The 18384-nt window shown below is 35.1% G+C and overlaps 1 protein-coding gene across 2 annotated transcripts in view; it reads right to left on the bottom strand.

Annotated features, from left to right (window-relative positions):
- Nucleotides 1–2228: 2228 nt before the first annotated feature.
- LOC114324789 (potassium voltage-gated channel protein Shab) overlaps nt 2229–18384 on the bottom strand; it is a 535540-nt gene continuing 519384 nt past the window's right edge. The window contains exons 12-13 of one of the 2 annotated variants that reach the window (XM_028272637.2): nt 13930–14510; nt 2229–3442 (exon numbers count right to left, since the gene is read on the bottom strand). In XM_028272637.2, the coding sequence (XP_028128438.1) occupies nt 13939–14510 (572 nt within the window). In that variant the 3' untranslated portion in view covers nt 2229–3442; nt 13930–13938. The remainder of the gene's footprint in view (nt 3443–13929; nt 14511–18384) is intronic. The other variant, XM_028272636.2, reaches the window with a different exon arrangement.

Raw genomic sequence — 18384 nt, 5'->3', positions numbered from 1 at the left:
AAAATGGCCGTTTTTTACAATTGCGTTATTTATTTATTGTACAAATATTTTTTTTTATTTTTTAAAGGTTTAAAATGAAGATCTTTCAATTCCAAACATAAAAAAAATTGTAAGGCCGGTTTAACGAATTTGTTGCTTAGATATTGTAAATTGTTTATCCCAAGAGGTCAAATGTCGAAGGCTATAACTTTTTGAAAAAAAAAATCGTAGAGAGTTGGTGAAACATCCAATGTCCTTCTAAAGAGTTATATTTTCATATTCTGATATAAATAAATGCGTAAAACGTTTTTCAACCTCTAATTTTTGGGTTTGAAAATAAGGGGGCAAATTTCGTTATAAACATTTAGAGCTGAAGCGGCCCTGTACATCCTATGAGTTTTTAACTTACAGATTATTGTTGCTGAAGACGAAACGAAGATTTATAGAAAAATGAAAATTTTCTGCAACCAACTGAAGCCGAGATAATTGTTTCTTTTTTCTTAAATCGTAGTGCCTTTATTTATAACAATTAAGAAATTATTTTACAGTCATCGACTAAAGAAAGACCTATATTATCTTAAAATAAAAATTATTATAAAATTTAGTTACATCTAATTATTAAAAATTATTTTTAAAATCGGTGCTTTTGCAAGCGGCCGAATTTTGCAAATCGCCCGGCTCGCTTCAAATCCGCGCGCTCGGAAAATTTTTACGTAACTTGTATTAAATTTTGAATGAAAACAATTTAATAATATGACCATTATAATATTCAGTCTATTTACCACTGTATTTGTTTTTCTTGATAAACTTTTATATGTGAAATCTCATTTCTGAAGAAATAATATTACAAAAATGATACATATATATGAAATATATAACTATATTTTTAATTTTTTCATTGTTATATAATAATAATACTGTTACTTCTTATTATACAATATAAAACTTTTTCTTCTTGTAGTGACTATCCGTTTTGGATGTTGGCGACCATCATGGCAATCTGTACTTGCACACTAAGTCGGTACTGCTGCTCTAAAAAATTTGTAGTTGTTGTGTTGAACGACGTACGTAAATTTTCTAGCAAGGTAATCCTTCGCCTTCCTGGTTCTCAGTTTCCAAATGGTGTTTGCCAAATTGCCATGATGGTCGCCAACATCCAAAACGGATAGTCACTACAAGAAGAAAAAGTTTTATATTGTATAATAAGAAGTAACATAATTATTAATATATTTATATAACAATGAAAAAATTAAAAATATAGTTATATATTTCCGATTTTAAAAATAATTTTTAATTATTAAATTTAACTATATTTTTTCATAATTTTTATTTTATGATAATATAAGTCTTTCTTTAGTCAATGACTGTAAAATAATTTCTTAATTATTATAAATAAAGGCACTACGATTTAAGAAAAAAGAAACAATTATCTCGGCTTCAGTTGGTTGTAGAAAACTTTTATTTTTTTAAAAATCTTCGTTTCGTCTTCAGCAACAATAATCTGTAAGTTAGAAACTCATAGGATGTACAGGGCCGCTTCAGCTCTAAATGTTTATAACGAAATTTCCCCCCTTATTTTCAAACCCAACATTTAGCTCGGCTTCAGTTGGTCGTAGAAATTTTTTATTTTTTTATAAATCTTCGTTTCGTCTTCAGCAACAATAATCTGTAAGTTAAAAACTCATAGGATGTACAGGGCCGCTTCAGCTCTAAATGTTTATAATGAAATTTGCCCCCTTATTTTCAAACCCAAAAATTAGAGGGTTAAAAATGTGTTATGCATTTATTTACATCAGGATATGAAAACATAACTCTTTAGAAGGAGATTGGATGTTTCATTAACTCTCTACGATTTTTTTTTTCAAAAAGTTATAGCCTTCGACTTTTGACCTCTTGGGATAAACAATTTATAATATCTAAGCAACAAATCCGGCCTTTCAATCTTTTTTTATATTTGGAATTGAAAGATCTTTATTTTAAAGCTTTAAAAAATAAAAAAAAATATTTGTACAATAAATACCGCAATTGTAAAAAACGGCCATTTTTGACCTTTCGCAGGCTGTTTTGCAATAACCAATAAACGAAATTAGCCTTACCATAGCTCAAATTGTAGGTTTTTTAATTTACTACAACTTTTTATTAAAAAGTTTTTCTCTAGAATCAATATCCTAAGCTGCAAAATTAAAAATCTTTAAAAATTGCAAATTTAACAAATGAAAATCGCAATAAAAAAAGCATACAATATTTTTGGTCACATTTTAGTAGAAGTTATTCCTGTCATCGTCCTTTACAGCACCTGATATGTTTCAAAAATTCCTGAATTATATCACGTTTTTTCACCCACAGCCTGGGGTATTATGGAAGTCCCGTAATAATACAATAAAAGAGCTATTATTTTCTGTTTCCGTCTAATCAGATAATACTTATAACTTTTTTACGCTTTTTGATACGATTTTGATATAAGATCAATCACAGATTTTTTCCTAATTATAATACACAATATTATTTGAGGACCCTTGAACACAAGGGGTGCAAGTATTAAGTTTTGAGAAAACTTTGTTTAAAGTTCTAGACAAATTTAAAAAATCTTGGTAGGTACTAATTAGCATGTTTTTAATGACATTTTTGATCATGTTATTGTTAGTTAATGTAGAAAATTTGAAGCCACCATGTTTTCTATGTGTTTGGCAGTTGATTTTTGTATTTAACTCAATTTCTTAAAAATTGTCACTTACACCCCTTTGTTCTAGGGGCCTCATTTGTAATAGGGCTTTTCAGTATACGAATATTATATGGGCCATTCCACGAACATACGCCTGTTTTGGATTACTTCGACAACGAATATTTTACTGTGCAACATAAGAAGTACGAATGTAAATGGCGCTAATAATTATTCCAATAAACAACAATGTAATTCGCAATTTACTTTCGTTCTTCTTATTTTGCACAGTAAAATATTCGTTGTCGAAGTAATCCAAAACAAGCGTATGTTCGTGGAATAGGGTATACACAGATTATACAACATATTATGACAGAAACTCGAAACAAATGACAATCGATGAAAAGCCCTATTTAGAGTAGATGAAGTGAATGAATTATTGTAATTATTTAGTTTTACTTTCTGAATAACTGCTACGAATGTTAAGATATAGAAAACCACTCTAGTAAATATCTCGTGCAAGTCCAATTTTTTTATATTTTGTATTTAAAAATTCGTTCATAATGTGTGTAGGTAGCTTTAGAATATAACATTGTTGCAAAAACTAACTAATGACAATATTTTTAACGAACGCTTAAAAACATTTTTAAAAAATAACAAAGCACTTAAAATGCACCAATTGTCTTAAATTTCGAAAAATTTTACACTTTGTTGCAGTATCTTTTTAGGTATAGGTATAGGTAAAATGTGTAGTTGACTGAATGCGTGATATTCTACGTGACTGTTGAAAGATGATCCAAGTTTCTGAAACAAAATTAAAACAAAATCTTATTAATATACGTGTCCGATAAGTACGAAAATTTTGGAAAAGTGGCAATTATTTCTCTACATCGTCTTATTTTAGCTCGATACACTTGACCCAGCGATGCTCCAACTTCTTTAACTCGTCTGAAAAATACCTTTTCTCGAGGTCTGCAAAATAGGCTTCTATGGCGGCGATGACCTCCTGATTCGACTTAAATTTCTGCCCAGCGAGTGTCTTTTTCAAGTTTGGAAACAACTAGTAGTCGCACGGGGCCAAATCTGGAGAATACGGTGGATGGAGCAACAGTTCGTAGCCAAATTCGACCAATTTGGCCATGGCGACGGCAGAGGTGTGAGCCGGTGCGTTGTCATGGTGGAAGAGCACTTTTTTCTTTACCAAATGGGGTCGTTTTTTTTTCAATTCGGCGTCGAATCGGCCCAATAATTCGGCATAATAGGGCCCTGTGATCGTTTTGCCCTTCTCCAAGTAGTCGATGTAGATCACACCTTGTGAATCCCAGAAAATGCTGGCCATCACCTTTCCGGCCGATTGGACAGTCTTCGCCTTCTTCGGAGCACGTTCACCGGGTGCTGTCCACTCTTTCGACTGTTCCTTGGTTTCTGGTGTATACCAGTGAATCCATGTTTCGTCGACGGTTATGAAACGACGTAAAAACTCCTTTGGATCACACTTAAATAGCGTCAAAACACTACTCTGAAGTGGTCTCACGGTTGCGTTTATTGTCTGAAGTGAGCAAACGCGGCACCCATCGCGCCGACAGCTTTCTCATGCTCAAAATTTCATGCAGGATATGACCTACTCTGTCTTTTAAGATGCCTACGGCGTCAGCTATCTCGCGCACCTTCAGTCGGCGGTCTGCCAATACAAGATTGTGGATTTTTGTCACGTTATTCTCCGTGGTAGCCATTTTCGGGGCACCTACACGTGGCTCATCATTAAACCAATTTTTGACAGCTGCCATCGAAGGAGAAGAGTCACAGTACACAGCCATTCAAGCGCTCTTTGATTTCGCTGCGTGATTTCCCTTCCAAAAACAAGAATCGAATCACCGACCGATACTGCTCTTTTTCCATTCTATTAAAATCCGCAAACACGCTGACTTTCACACGCAATCACAACAATACTATTATTTCGAGTTGGCTGAAATTTTGACATTAGTCGTCTATGAGAACGCATTAAATGGGGCGCGCGACTTTTCCCCAACACGACTCGACCTTATCGGCAGAGTCTACGAGAAGTGTACGGTAAATTGAGGCTGTAATTACAAAGAAACAAATATGTATGTCGTCGGCTTACTGCCAAAACCAACTAACTCCACTTTTTGTCGATTCTGAGTTAAGTACGCCTTTGTACTTAATAATTATCAAAGAATGTACTGATGAAACCAGACACTTCAAAGCAGATTTTAAATGTGGGAAACAGAAGGGTCTCAAAACAACTAACTCCAATGATGACACTTTTATTCAGCCAAAAACAGACATGTGCAGTTGTCTGCACATCTCTGTTTAAACAAAAAAGCATTTTATCATTTACAATATTCTAGTTCTGCCAAAACAAGACAAGTGCCTGATATGGAGGACAGTGATGTTCAAAGTTACCTGGAGGTTGACTAACTTTATACAACCAAAACCCGACAAGTGCCGAAAAAAAAATGGTTTTTTGTACTTTTTTTTAACTTTCACTTCATTTTAAAAATTTTTTAACCAAATGTTTCGTTTATAATGTTATTTACTTTAATATTTTTCAGTCATTAAATCATTTTTAAATTCAAACGATTTTTCATTTCAAATTAAAGTTTAAAACGTCGATTCCTCAAAACTTTAAAAAGTGGAGTTAGTTGGTTTTGGCAGTAAGCCGATGATGTCTTTGTACGCGCTTTATCACGCTTAACGAATTACGGAATCTGGATTTCAATGTATATTGGTTTTTTATAATTCTCGTATCAAAGTTACGCGTGAAGTTAGTCGTATTGATGACAGTTGGGGAAACGTCCGCGACCCCATTAAATGACAGTACACTTCATCATAGAGGTATATATTAACATAGAGGGAGCCTACCTTCCGCGCTTCCTGACGACAAGATCTCATGGACTGGTTTGCTGCATCTCTTTCTAACACATTGTATCGAAAATCTATGATGACATTAAGTGTGAATATAGGTACGGAAGAGGAAAACAACTGTAGCAGCTTTACTATGCGTAAGAGTGAAACAGCACTAATCAAAATAAAAAAGATGGTGTCGTCACTTCGCTCTGAATGACACTATCTCTATGCTATTATGTAACTCTATGCACTTCATTTGCGATACTGGCGCCATCGGGTGGAGAGGCTTAGTACTTATCGGACTGCACTAGTGAACATAATATTCACAATAAAGAAAGAGAGATCAGAAGAGACATAACAAAAATGTGAAGAACTCAGGAAAAATGGTAAAACAGTAAAAGTAGGTTTTAAAAAGATCATAGTAGACGAAGAGCTATGGAGATGGAAAATTAAAGGTATTTTAAAAATATTGGGATACAAAAAAGCGGAAGGTTTCTATATAGAGGAGAAGGAACAGACGTCGGAAAAAACGAGACAATTTGTGGCAAAAAGAGCAATATGATAAAGGCAAAACTGACAGATACCTGGCTATGACAACGTGGACCAATACACATTAAATCAAATAATGAAAAGTATGAAACACATGCACACCTCAAGTAAGAAAAAAAATGAGCATATCATTTGTAAAATTGGAGCGTGGAACATAATGATCATAAATGGTAAAAAAATAGAACTAGCAGAGGAGTTTGCGGCAGCAGAATTAAGTATACCAGCAATATCAGAGACCAAGAAAAAAGGACAAGGAATAGTAAAAATGGAAAATAATCAGACCTTAATATATACTGGAAAAACAGATATACTTCTGGAAAGTATGATCAGAGAGAATATTACTAATAAAAATGAACGATGAAGAGTGTAGCCGTAATAAAATTATTATAGTAGGTAGTAGTACATATATGGACCAAACGAAGATGATGCCGCACAAAACAAAGATGTCTTTTTGGAGAGTTAATGTTAGCAACAGAAGCCGAAAGAAGATATAACCCAATTATTACATCTATTTTAAAATTGTTATTCCGGTCCGGAATAACAATGACGTAAGTGCAAAAAGCCAAGTTTCTCAGGAAAGCAAAAAAAAACGATTTTTAAATATTTAAAATATAGATTAAATGATGAGTAATCGTTAGCAGCATTTACATGGTGTTTATTTTTATAATGATGGCTTTTATTTTTATCCTAATTGGTTCGAATTTCATTATCTTAATTTAATCCCCCCATTTTCAACCCATCTACAGTTGCGTCATTATTCATCTAAATATTTTAAATATTTAAAATAGTGTTTTAAAAAAGAGTAACCGTCAAGGAGCACGGTATGGCGTTTATTCTTACAATAATGGTTAACTATTCATATAGGAAATAAGTCACAATTAAATTGAAAAAAATAATTTTATTAACGTTTCGACGCCCAAATTGGGTGCCGTTGTCAAAATAAAAAATACTATTAAATTAAACAAAAATGTTGTTGCTAAGTAAAATATTTTTCTAATAATTTATTTAATCTGACTCTCACAATAAAACACTGGAAACTTTTGTTTTCTATACTTCTACAAAATGTATTATTTACAACTATGTGACTACAGCTGTTTCGGCAGAGTGCCTTTCTCAAGTGATATAATTTACAATGTGTTTGCCTTTTTAAGTCTCTAACTGAAGAGGTTGAGGAGTGGGGAGCTGTTTATCTCGAGTTGGTCATTCAGAATTATATATCTGTATTTTTCAGTTTGTTAATTTCCATAGATTCTAAAAAAGATAGCTTAAGGCCTTTATTTTGGATATGCAGAATTTGAAACTCTTCATTGAAATAATGATTATGATCTAGAAGGTGAAGTGCGTATGTCGAAGTGTCTGTTTTTCTATTGTTGAAAGCCCTTTTGTGTTCTGCTATCCGTTTGTCAAAAGTTCTGCCAGTTTGACCGATGTACGTTTTCGGGCAGTCACCACAAGTTATTTGTACACACCACTCTGTAGTTGCTTTCTCTTTCGGCTTTTATTGTTCTTAATATATTTGCTTAAGTTGTTGTTAGTTCTGAAAGCTGGTATTATTCCTTTCTTTTTTATGTATCTGGCTATTTTTGTTGTTATCTTGCCAGTGTATATGAGAGAGCAGAAGGTACTGGGTTCTTTCTGTGGTGGTGGATACACTAATTTCAGGGCTTTCTTATGGAGTTTTTAATTTAAAATTTTGTTAACTGTCTGTTCGTTATAGCCGTTGTTTACTGCTATTTGTTTAATGATGTTTAGTTCTATCTCGAAGTTATTTTTTGTCATGGGAATTTCTCATCATTTCTCATCATTCTTCGAGATAGAACTAAACATCAATAAACAAATAGCAATAAACAACGGCTATAACGAACAAACAGTTAACAAAATTTTAAATCAAAAACTCCATAAGAAAGCCCTGAAATTAGTGGGTGCCACTTCGGTATGCGGTCTACCGTCTAATATGTGGTACGTACAAAAACAAATTAGAGAAACTATTACAAACATTACTATTTTATTATATTACTTAAAAGTTAAATAATCTTTGAAATAAAGTCATTACTACTTAATTAGGAATGCAAAAACAAATTAGGGAAATTATGACAAACTCATTACTATTTCATTATATTACTTAAAAAGTAAATAATCTTTGAAATAAACTCATTACTGCTCAATTAGGAATGCAAAAACAAATTAGGGAAATTATGACGAACTCATTATTGGTCAATTACGTAGTGCTTATACTAAAACCTTTAATGACCTATTTTGGTATAAAATGAGCCCCAAAATTAAGATTGATTTAGTTGCAAACAAAATGTTGCTAAAAGAGTTTTATCAAACTGTCATTTCGAGCGAAGCAGAGGCAGTAGCATTTCTACGAGCGAACGGTTTATTACAAAATGTTGAAGACGCTGAGCCGTGCCACCGATGTGGGGCAGAAATGGAAGAAAAGCGGAAACGAGATCGGGGTGGTGAATATAGACCAGTTCTTCGCTGTCCAAGGAGAGGATGCCAGACCACAACATCAGTTAGGCATGGCAACCGTGTTTTCCATTTCACCGACTTAAATGGAAAAATTAACTGCAAGTTAACTTTATGTCAAATTTTGGAATTGATGTTCATGTTCATTTTGGAATTCGATTTTGACACAGTAATGAAAGTAACGGGGAGAGGAAGTGAAGCTATAGGGGACTGGTACAGCATGTGTCGAGAAGTCTGTTCCTCTGTGATGTCAGTGAATCGCCGTGGACAGCTTCGAGGTACGGAAGAAGACCCAATCCAAATTGACGAAGCCAGATTTGCGGGCAGAAGGAAATACAACAGAGGACGAATATTAAATGGAGACCATCCAGCAGAATCAGAAGACAGCGATGCTGAAGCGGAAAATAATCGGAATCATGGACGCCGAATTGACGGTCCGTGGGTCTTCGGATTAAAGAGTAAAGAGGAGGTCCGATATTTTTATGTTGAGCGAAGAGACAGAGCGACCCTAGTTCCCATCATACAAAGGGAAGTTGAAGCTGGGTCAGTAATTCACTCGGACGAATGGCCAGCATACGGCAATTTGCGCCAATTAGGCTACGTGCACTCAACCGTTAACCACCAGGAAAATTATGTCGACCCACAAACAGGAGCACATACGCAAGGGATAGAAAGATCCTGGTTGGAGGGTAAAATTACGATTTTGAAAAAAATGAGAGGTGTTCCTGTCAGTACTTTGCAGTCCCATTTGGATTATGTTGCGTGGAAGTTTCTACGAAGGAATGTAGAAGATAAGTTTATCGCTTTTCTGCACGATGTTAGAGATGTATATGTATAAACCATTTAAAATGTTTATGTATTGTCAGTTGACCCTACAAATAAGTTTTTCAAAGATTATTTAACTTTTAAGTAATATAATAAATTTGTTTGTAATAGTTTGTAATAGTTTGTAATAAATAAAATAATATATAAATAATAAATAAAAAGTTTGTAATGGTTTCTCTAATTTGTTTTTGTACGTAGACCGCATGCAGAATCAGCTAAACTGCCGTAGATCGCATATCAGACGGTAGACCGCATACCAAACTAGAAACTCTGCCGTAGACCGCATACCGAAGTAGCACCAATTAGTGTATCCACCACCACAGAAAGAACCCAGTACCTTCTGCTCTCTCACATATACTGGCAAGATAACAACAAAAATAGCCAGATACATAAAAAAGAAAGGAATAACACCAGCTTTCAGAACTAACAACAACTTAAGCAAATATATTAAGAACAATAAAAGCCGAAAGAGAAAGCAACTACAGAGTGGTGTGTACAAACTAACTTGTGGTGACTGTCCGAAAACGTACATCGGTCAAACTGGCAGAACTTTTGACAAACGGATAGCAGAACACAAAAGGGCTTTCAACAATAGAAAAACAGACACTTCGACATACGCACTTCACCTTCTAGATCATAATCATTATTTCAATGAAGAGTTTCAAATTCTGCATATCCAAAATAAAGGCCTTAAGCTATCTTTTTTAGAATCTATGGAAATTAATAAACTGAAAAATACAGATATAATTCTAAATGACCAACTCGAGACAAACAGCTCCCCACTCCTCAACATCTTCAGTTAGAGACTTAAAAAGGCAAACACATTGTAAATTATATCACTTGAGAAAGGCACTCTGCCGAAACAGCTGTAGTCACATAGTTGTAAATAATAAATTTTGTGGAAGTATAGAAAACAAAAGTTTTCAGTGTTTTATTGTGAGATAAAATGAACTTCCATCAAGTAACGGTCGAATCCATCAATTAATCTGACTCATTTATATTGGCAATTCAGACATATATTATACATTTTAAAGTAGAAGACTTTAAAATGATATTGCTAATATTTATGAGTTCGTTCCTGTTAATAAAATTATTTTTTTCAATTTAATTGTGACTTATTTCCCATATAAATAGTTAATCATAAAAATGCCACAAGGAAATAGCTTCAGAACAACATTACAATAATGGCTTTTAGTTTCATTGCTCTTGGTTCGAATTTTCTCATCTCCATTTTCAACCCTATCTACAGTTGCGTCATTCTTCATCTTAAAATTTTTCTGTACAAAAAAACGATTGTAAAATATTTAGTATGCCGTTTATTCTTACAGCAATGGCTTTTATTTTCATCCCTATTGGTCCGAATTTCATTATCTTAATTTAATCCCCCCATTTTCAACCCTATTTACAGTTGCGTTGATATTCATTTGAAACAAGGTCTAAGATGGCGTGTATTTCAATAACGACGTAACTACCCTATAGTGGCTCAGCATATAGTTACAGTTCTTCTGTATCATCTGTACACAGTATTTTAGAAGTTCATTACGCAATAAACAGGAATTGACAAAATTTGCAGTTACGTCATTCTTGTTCTGGACCGGCGATATGTTCAATCCTTTTTGTACTATCACCAATAATGTTTTCTATGGGAAGGTTAGCAAATTAAGCTAATGAACAATATAGGAAACTGTCAGATATATAGGTATTTAAAGGAAGAATAAAAGAAAACTATTTTTACTAATTCAACCAATTGACTGGCTAAGTAGTTCTTGAACCTAAGACAAAGAAATAATTCTACCCCTAAATATTTTAGGCTGTAAAACTTTAGTTTATAAAACTCTGAATAATGCAAGAAAGGAATTCAAACCAAGACTAAGACTATGTAATGATAAGGAGGGGCACATACTCAATACAAAAGAAGAAATATTGAAAAGGTGGGTGGAACACTATAAAGAACTACTTACCATCGAAGTAGAAGATCCAAATCAACCAACCCCAGGAGCAAGCAACAATTACCAACAATAGAACCATTAGAGCCTCCATCAATTCAAGAAGTATGGGATGCAATAAAACACCTACAAAATAATAAATCTCCAGGAAATGATGGTATACCCGTGGAACGTATTAAATATGGAGGTGCTACTCTGGCTAATCAAATATATAAAATAATACTGAGAGCCTGGAATGAGGAACAAATCCCGGAAGAGTGGCGTATTGGAATCGTTTGTCCACTACACAAAAAGGGTGATCAATTGGAATGTAGAAACTATAGGGTAATAACCCCCCTTAATACAGCGTACAAAATATTTTCGAGTATCTTATATAGTCGCCTAAGTGCACATTCAGAGGAGCTTCTTGGAGAATATGAAAGTGGTTTTAGACCTGGTCGATCAACAACAGACCAGATCTTTGTGCTAAGGCAAATACTGAAAAAAAAAAACTAATGAATTCAATATCGACACATACCATCTTTTCGTTGATTTTAAATCGGTCTGTGATAGTGTTCTAAGAAATAAATTGTATGAAGCCATGGATGAATTCCACATCCCTGATAAACTAATAAGATTAGTTAAGGCTACAATGCGTAAAGTTGTTTGCAAAGTCGAAATACAGGGCGAACAACCACAGGCGTTTGAAACGCATGTTGGGCTGCGACAGGGAGATGCGCTGGCGTGTTTTCTCTTCAACATAGCTCTGGAAAAGGCAGTCAGAGATGCCCGAATAGACAACAGAGGAAATATTTTTAATAAATCATCCCAAATTTTGGCATATGCAGATGACGTGGACCTAGTGGCCCGCACAACACGCAAGCTAGAAGAAATGTATATCACCTTCTCAAATTCCTCAAGAAATATGGGCCTGCAAGTAAACGAGGAGAAAATTAAGATAATGGCATCAACACCCAATAATAGAGCCAGAAACATCGGTCACCAATTCACGGTTGATAACTCTACCTTTGAAGTGGTGGACAAATTCACATACTTAGGCTCCCTGATCACCAAGGAGAACGTCATGACGGAAGAAATCAAGCGAAGGATAATCCTAGCAAACAAATGCTATTTTGGACTGAGTAGACATATGAGATGCAGAAACTTAAGCCAAAAAACAAAAATAACCATATACAAAACCCTTATACATCCAGTGTTGACATATGGATCAGAGACATGGATCATCTCCAAGGCAGATGAAAACCTTCTGCTTATATTTGAACGAAGAATCCTGAGAGGAATATTCGGTGGTATCTGTGAAAATGGTGTTTGGAGGAGGAGGTACAACTACGAGGTATACCACAGATATAAACAAAAATTTGGTGGTAAAGACGTAGTATCTCATATAAGAATAGGAAGACTAAGATGGGCAAGACATCTAGCAAGATGACAGCAGAACAACCCTCCTAGAAGAATCCTTATGTCACAACCTGTGGGAAGTAGAAATAGGGGTAGGCCAAAACTCAGATAGAAGGATGGTATAGATGATGATGGTGTAGATGAGGATGGGAGAAAAATAGGCGCAGCAAACTGGCAACGGTTGGCAATGGATAGGACTGACTGGCGTAATAGACTTAGGAAGGTCGAGGCTCTTTCATAGGGCTGTAGCACCATTGATGATGAAATATTTTAGTCAACATTGTCCGCCCGATTTTTAAAAATATGCAGATGATGAGATGAGGCATGCTCTTCGAATGTTACGGTAATAGACCAGGGCATTTATCACTAAAAACAATATACAGCACCTATAAGAGTGACATAACTTTTTGCATTGTGTTCAGGATGATGTCAGGAAAAAACTCTACTGTAGAAAAATGGGTGCAAATGCATAATTGCATTTTAAACTGCATACAATGCATCCAAAAGCGCTTAAACATATCAAAATAAGCATATTAAGGGCCAGATTTTGTAACTCGAGGGTTTTTGGGAAAGCTAAACACGACTACGCCATTAAAACCGATCCGCCGGAGCACCTGGTGCCCAGGGTCACTGCTAAGGTACGTCACCTTCTGGAGTACGTCATCAAGAATCGAGAGTTATCGGCACTAAATTGATGCAAACAGATTACTTGGAGGTTATTGGAGTCGCTGAACACGAATATGCCATCAGAACATACCCCCGGAGCACCTTGTGCCCAGTGTCACTGCTAAGGCACGTCATCTTCTGGAGTTTCGAGGGTTTTCGGTATTAGATTGATGCAACCAGTTTTGTGGGTTTGAGGTGAGGTTTTTGGGGTTACTGAAAACGAATATGCCATCAAAACGACACCTGGAGCACCTGGTGTCTAGGGTCACGTCATATTCGGGAGTTTCGAGTGATTTCGGGATTAAATTGACGCAAACAGATTACAGGGGTTTCTGAACTTGAATACGCCATCACAACCGACTCCTGGAGCACCCGGTGCCCACAATCACCGCTAAGGACGTCATCTACTGGAGCTTTTAAGGTATTTGGCACTAAAGGCATGCAAACAGATTACTAAGGCGGTTCTTAAGGTCGCTGAATACGAATACGCCATCTAAACTGACCACCGGATCACCAGATACCAAGGGTCACACAATGAAAACGCACAAATTTTCAATGTAAACCTACCTCTAACTGCTACGAGGACGGATTATGTCCCTTAGATATGGAATTGTTTGTTTGTCTCGGCGAGGAAGGTGTCATCGTAGTACAGAAAAGTAACCTGGTCTCTTCGGTCGGCGAATTATCCAGGGGAGGCGGTGGCGGACAGATATACAGGGGCACTTCACTGACATTATCACCACAAACTTTTAATTTATTCGAATCCATCATCGGCATATCGTTACACGACTGTTTTTCTTTCAAAATATCGTCCAGTAGAAATAGTTGCGATTTGAGTAACCGCGTCCTCTCCAGCTCTTGCTGATACGTCGACAGGTTTTTCGACGTCGACTTCTGACTGGACGTCCTTCGGGATGCGGGAGGTGACGATAGTCTTTTGTTGGGACTGTAGTCGCTGCCGAAACCCACGTCTGATCCAGACATGTTGTCGGAGATGAGTCGCTCGCTTTCCGGATCGGCGTTTCGGTTGCTGCTACTGTCTGATTTCTTCAAAATCGATTTTGAACGACGGTGTAGCTCTAGTTGCGGGCTCGTTCGGCTGTCAATGGAGTCTACTGAAAGCGAGGATTTACTTCCGCTGTTTTTTCCTAAAAATAAGTAAATATGTTAGGTAGGTATTTATTACTCTAGAACAGCGATACTCAACCTGCGGCCCGAGGGCCGCCTGTGGCCCTCTTACGTTTTTTATGCGGCCCTAAGGCTAACTAAAAGGCCCTGTAAATGATCAAATTGTTTTGAACTCAAGTAAGCTAGTTGGTGGTGGCTTTTAGCGTTTATTTGCAACAGAAAAAAAGAGAGACGCATATCAATATGAAGAATTCTGGAAATTATTACCGGATAACTATAAAACTCTCAAAAGTTGCGCTTACTTGTTCCTCACGTTGTTCGCTTCATCATACCTGTGCGAATCCTCATATTCAGAAACGAAATATGCAAAAAAATGTTTATCTATTCTGACACTGATTCGCATTTGGACGACGTTGTTATTTCGTAAGCGGGCGACTTTAAATCCTGAATTAGCTCGATTTTTATTTTTAAATTATGTTAATTTTTTATATATATCATACTACCGTCATCCATATGGGCGTAATGACGTAATCGATCTTTTTTGAATGAGAATATGGGTCTTGTGCTAGCTCATTTGAAATTCTTTATATAGTAATATAAACATTAACATAATAAAATATACAGTATGCTCAAAAAATTTTTGTTTTGAATTAAATTAATTGACAAAAAAAAAAGAAAAATGAATGTAATTCATTTAATTTAAAATACAGTTTACTGCTGTCAGAAAACAGAATAAAATGTTTATTTGACAAATAAACACTGCTCTCTCAAATCTAAAGTTCAAACTGCCAAGAGACAGGTGGTTGGAAGCTCGAACAATAAATTTAAGCGAAAAGCTATGTTTATTTGTGAAATAAACATTTTTTTTTCTGTTTTCTGACAACAATAAGCTATATTTTGAGTTAAATAAATGACATACATTCTTCTTTTTGTGTCAATTAATTTAATTCAAAACAAAAATTTTTTGGGCATCCTGTGAATAACCTTTTAAATGAGCTAGCACACGACCCCTATTCTAATTTAAAAAAATCATCGATTACGTTATCACGCCCAGATGGATGACGCTACTAGTATGATACATATGCCAAAAAATCGTAATTTAAAACTAAAAATCGATGTTTCAGAATTTTTCCTTATAGTCGCCGGCTTACAAAATGTCTTCAACGAATTTATTCCTTTCATTTGCACCATACTGTATATTACTTCCCATAGATTGCAGCCTGCAAGCTATGGCAATAGCTGCTATGTGGCCCAGGGAAAAACAGGTTGAGTATCGCTGCACTATAATTAGACCTCTATACCAAGAACCTATTTATTTGCTGCACTCTATTTTTTTGATTTAATTAATTATTAACAAATTAAGGTCAAAAACAGCCAGTTTTCGTTGTTTTCGTCTATCAGCAAAAACTGAAGCATTTGAAACAAATTTGAAAGTAAGAACAACGAATATATGTAGACGCATATGCGTCTATGTTCGTTGGTAAGGAACTTATAGATAATATTATAAAAACCTTCAAAATGACGCTAAATGTATAATTTTTTTAAAAGTGAACTTAGAACTTTCATATTACATGAAATTTTGGGTATTCTGTTGCTTAAAGTATGCTCAAAATTTCATAGCGATCTGTCAAATAATTTCAAAGTTATATGTTTACTTAACTAACTTCGACCTAAATTGTCTTAGGACAACTTTTATTTTAAATTTTGAAAAATGCGCTTTTCAAACATAAAGAAATAATTTTGTTGCAGACAATGGTTAAAATGTTATTCTAAATGTTTATAAGCAAAAAACCGACATATTTTTGCAAAGTAATTTAATTCTTCTCGTAGCACTACAACCCGGGGTGGGTCTTGGTTGACTTCACAACTCGCTTCCATCTCGAACGATCGTTGGGCTCGTAGGTAGCACCATTGTTGCTAAAAACTGACCATATAATAATATTGTCTCTCCATTGCATTCCTTGCTTCCTTCCTTCCATTTGCTTCCTCCCCGATTAACTTGACAAGGCAGTTATTAGGGAGTCTTGGAACATGGCCAAACCATTTTAGATTTTCTTGGATTACGTCCCTCGCCCTATACATCTGCTTGACCTCAGCATTTGTTATCATTCGGCATTGGTTGCGATTATGGTCGTAATAAGGTCCAAAGATTCTTCTGATAATTTTAATCTCAGAACATCTAAGTTTTCTTTCAATTGCTTTGGTCAGAGTCCACGTCTCACACTTTAATATATAAAACATTGTTTTATATATTCAGATCTTTAATGTTCGTGTTAGGCTCCTAGATTTAATAATGTTATGAAGGCTATACATTAATATTAGGGTGGAACGAAAAAGGTCAAAAGAATAAAAGAAAAGAAAAATTCTTGTGGCTATCGTTTAAAAGTTGTGTCAAGTGATGAAAACAATTGGTGCGAAAGCATTTTGAAATAAAAAAATATCTTGAGGTTCCATATTGGATTTGAAAAATGAAAAAACAAAAAAATTATTTTTGTCGAAAAAATCAATATGGCTCTGATCACATTTCAATGATCGTGTTTTACCAACTAAGTGTGACATTCTGAAGTGATTTCTCTTTATTTTTAATGAACTTAAGTTGACAAATAATAATAAAGATTCATCTATCGCCTACGTCTTGAATGCTGTTGCAACGAAAGTACAACAAATATGAATAAAAGCTTCTATTGCAAAGTGAATTCAAGATATGATTAAAAATATTTAAACAGAGTATCAAAATCTTAAGCGATAGGTACACAAAAACTCAGCAAACATCTGATTCATAAATAGAAAAGATTTGCCAGTTTCGAAAGTTATTGAATATCGCGGCTTGCAAGTGCAACATGACTGGAACTGTGTATGTACTTGTAATAAAATCAAGAAAGTACCACAAAATAAGCGAATTTTTCTTCAAGATCAACAATCCTGTCGAAAAATGGCAATTGGACCAGTGGATATTGCAGCATCTGCAGCAATAAGGAAGAAAATGGAAAGAACCATGAAGGCAAAGCAAGTTCTCAAAAATATAATATTCACGAAATTGTTCTTATAGCATGTACCATTGATTCCTCTAATCCTTCCATAAGTAGCAGCTTGTCTCACTCAAATTCTTCTGATGCAGATGATCATGAAGATGAATTCATTGCTCCTTTGTCAACAGTTACAGTCCAACCATCTACGTCACAAATACTGCGGCACTTCACTTCAATGGCTAGTATACTTATTTCATTGCAATGAGCTACCTCTACGTCATTTAATTCAACAGTTAGATGGACGCACCAGTGGACCACTTGGTTTTTCAGGGCCAATAGGGAAACTTCTGGAACGCTGTGAAGAGAAGGCTGTTGTCGATTTTGTCGCAATAGAAAACAACCTAGCAACATTATTAGAAACAACAGACCTTAGTACCGATTAGAAGTACTTGTACCAAATCAGTCAAGCAGTTGCTGCGGAAAAAGTCCTAATGATTTGAGCCTTAAAAAACCTGGGAAAATATCACACACAAGGTGGCTGACAGTTGATAATCGGTTGCTTCTATTGTATGTTGTAACTGAATTATGTTAGTAAGTTTCATCCAAAAAGTGTATGCACCAGTTTGGTTTTATATAAAACTGTATCCTAGCTGTTCTGATGGTTCAAAACATTTATGGCGAATGATCCATTATTCACGATTTCTACCAGTTGACCAAAGAAAAATTGTCGATGCCGTTATCCAAAGGAATGCTTATTTTGCCCATCCCGAAAATATATTACTCGGTATGATGAAAGATGAACGAAAACATATACGTGAGCTAGGACTACGCAGAGTGCCGAAAGCTAGAGAAAGTCAGAAAGAAAAAAAGATCCGGAGATTAAAAATACCAACATTAAATTTTAGTGCTGCAGATCATAATAACT

This window comes from Diabrotica virgifera, chromosome 7, assembly GCF_917563875.1.
Source record: "Diabrotica virgifera virgifera chromosome 7, PGI_DIABVI_V3a".
Classification (NCBI taxonomy): domain Eukaryota; kingdom Metazoa; phylum Arthropoda; class Insecta; order Coleoptera; family Chrysomelidae; genus Diabrotica; species Diabrotica virgifera.
This window is presented reverse-complemented; position numbering and strand designations above follow the sequence as displayed.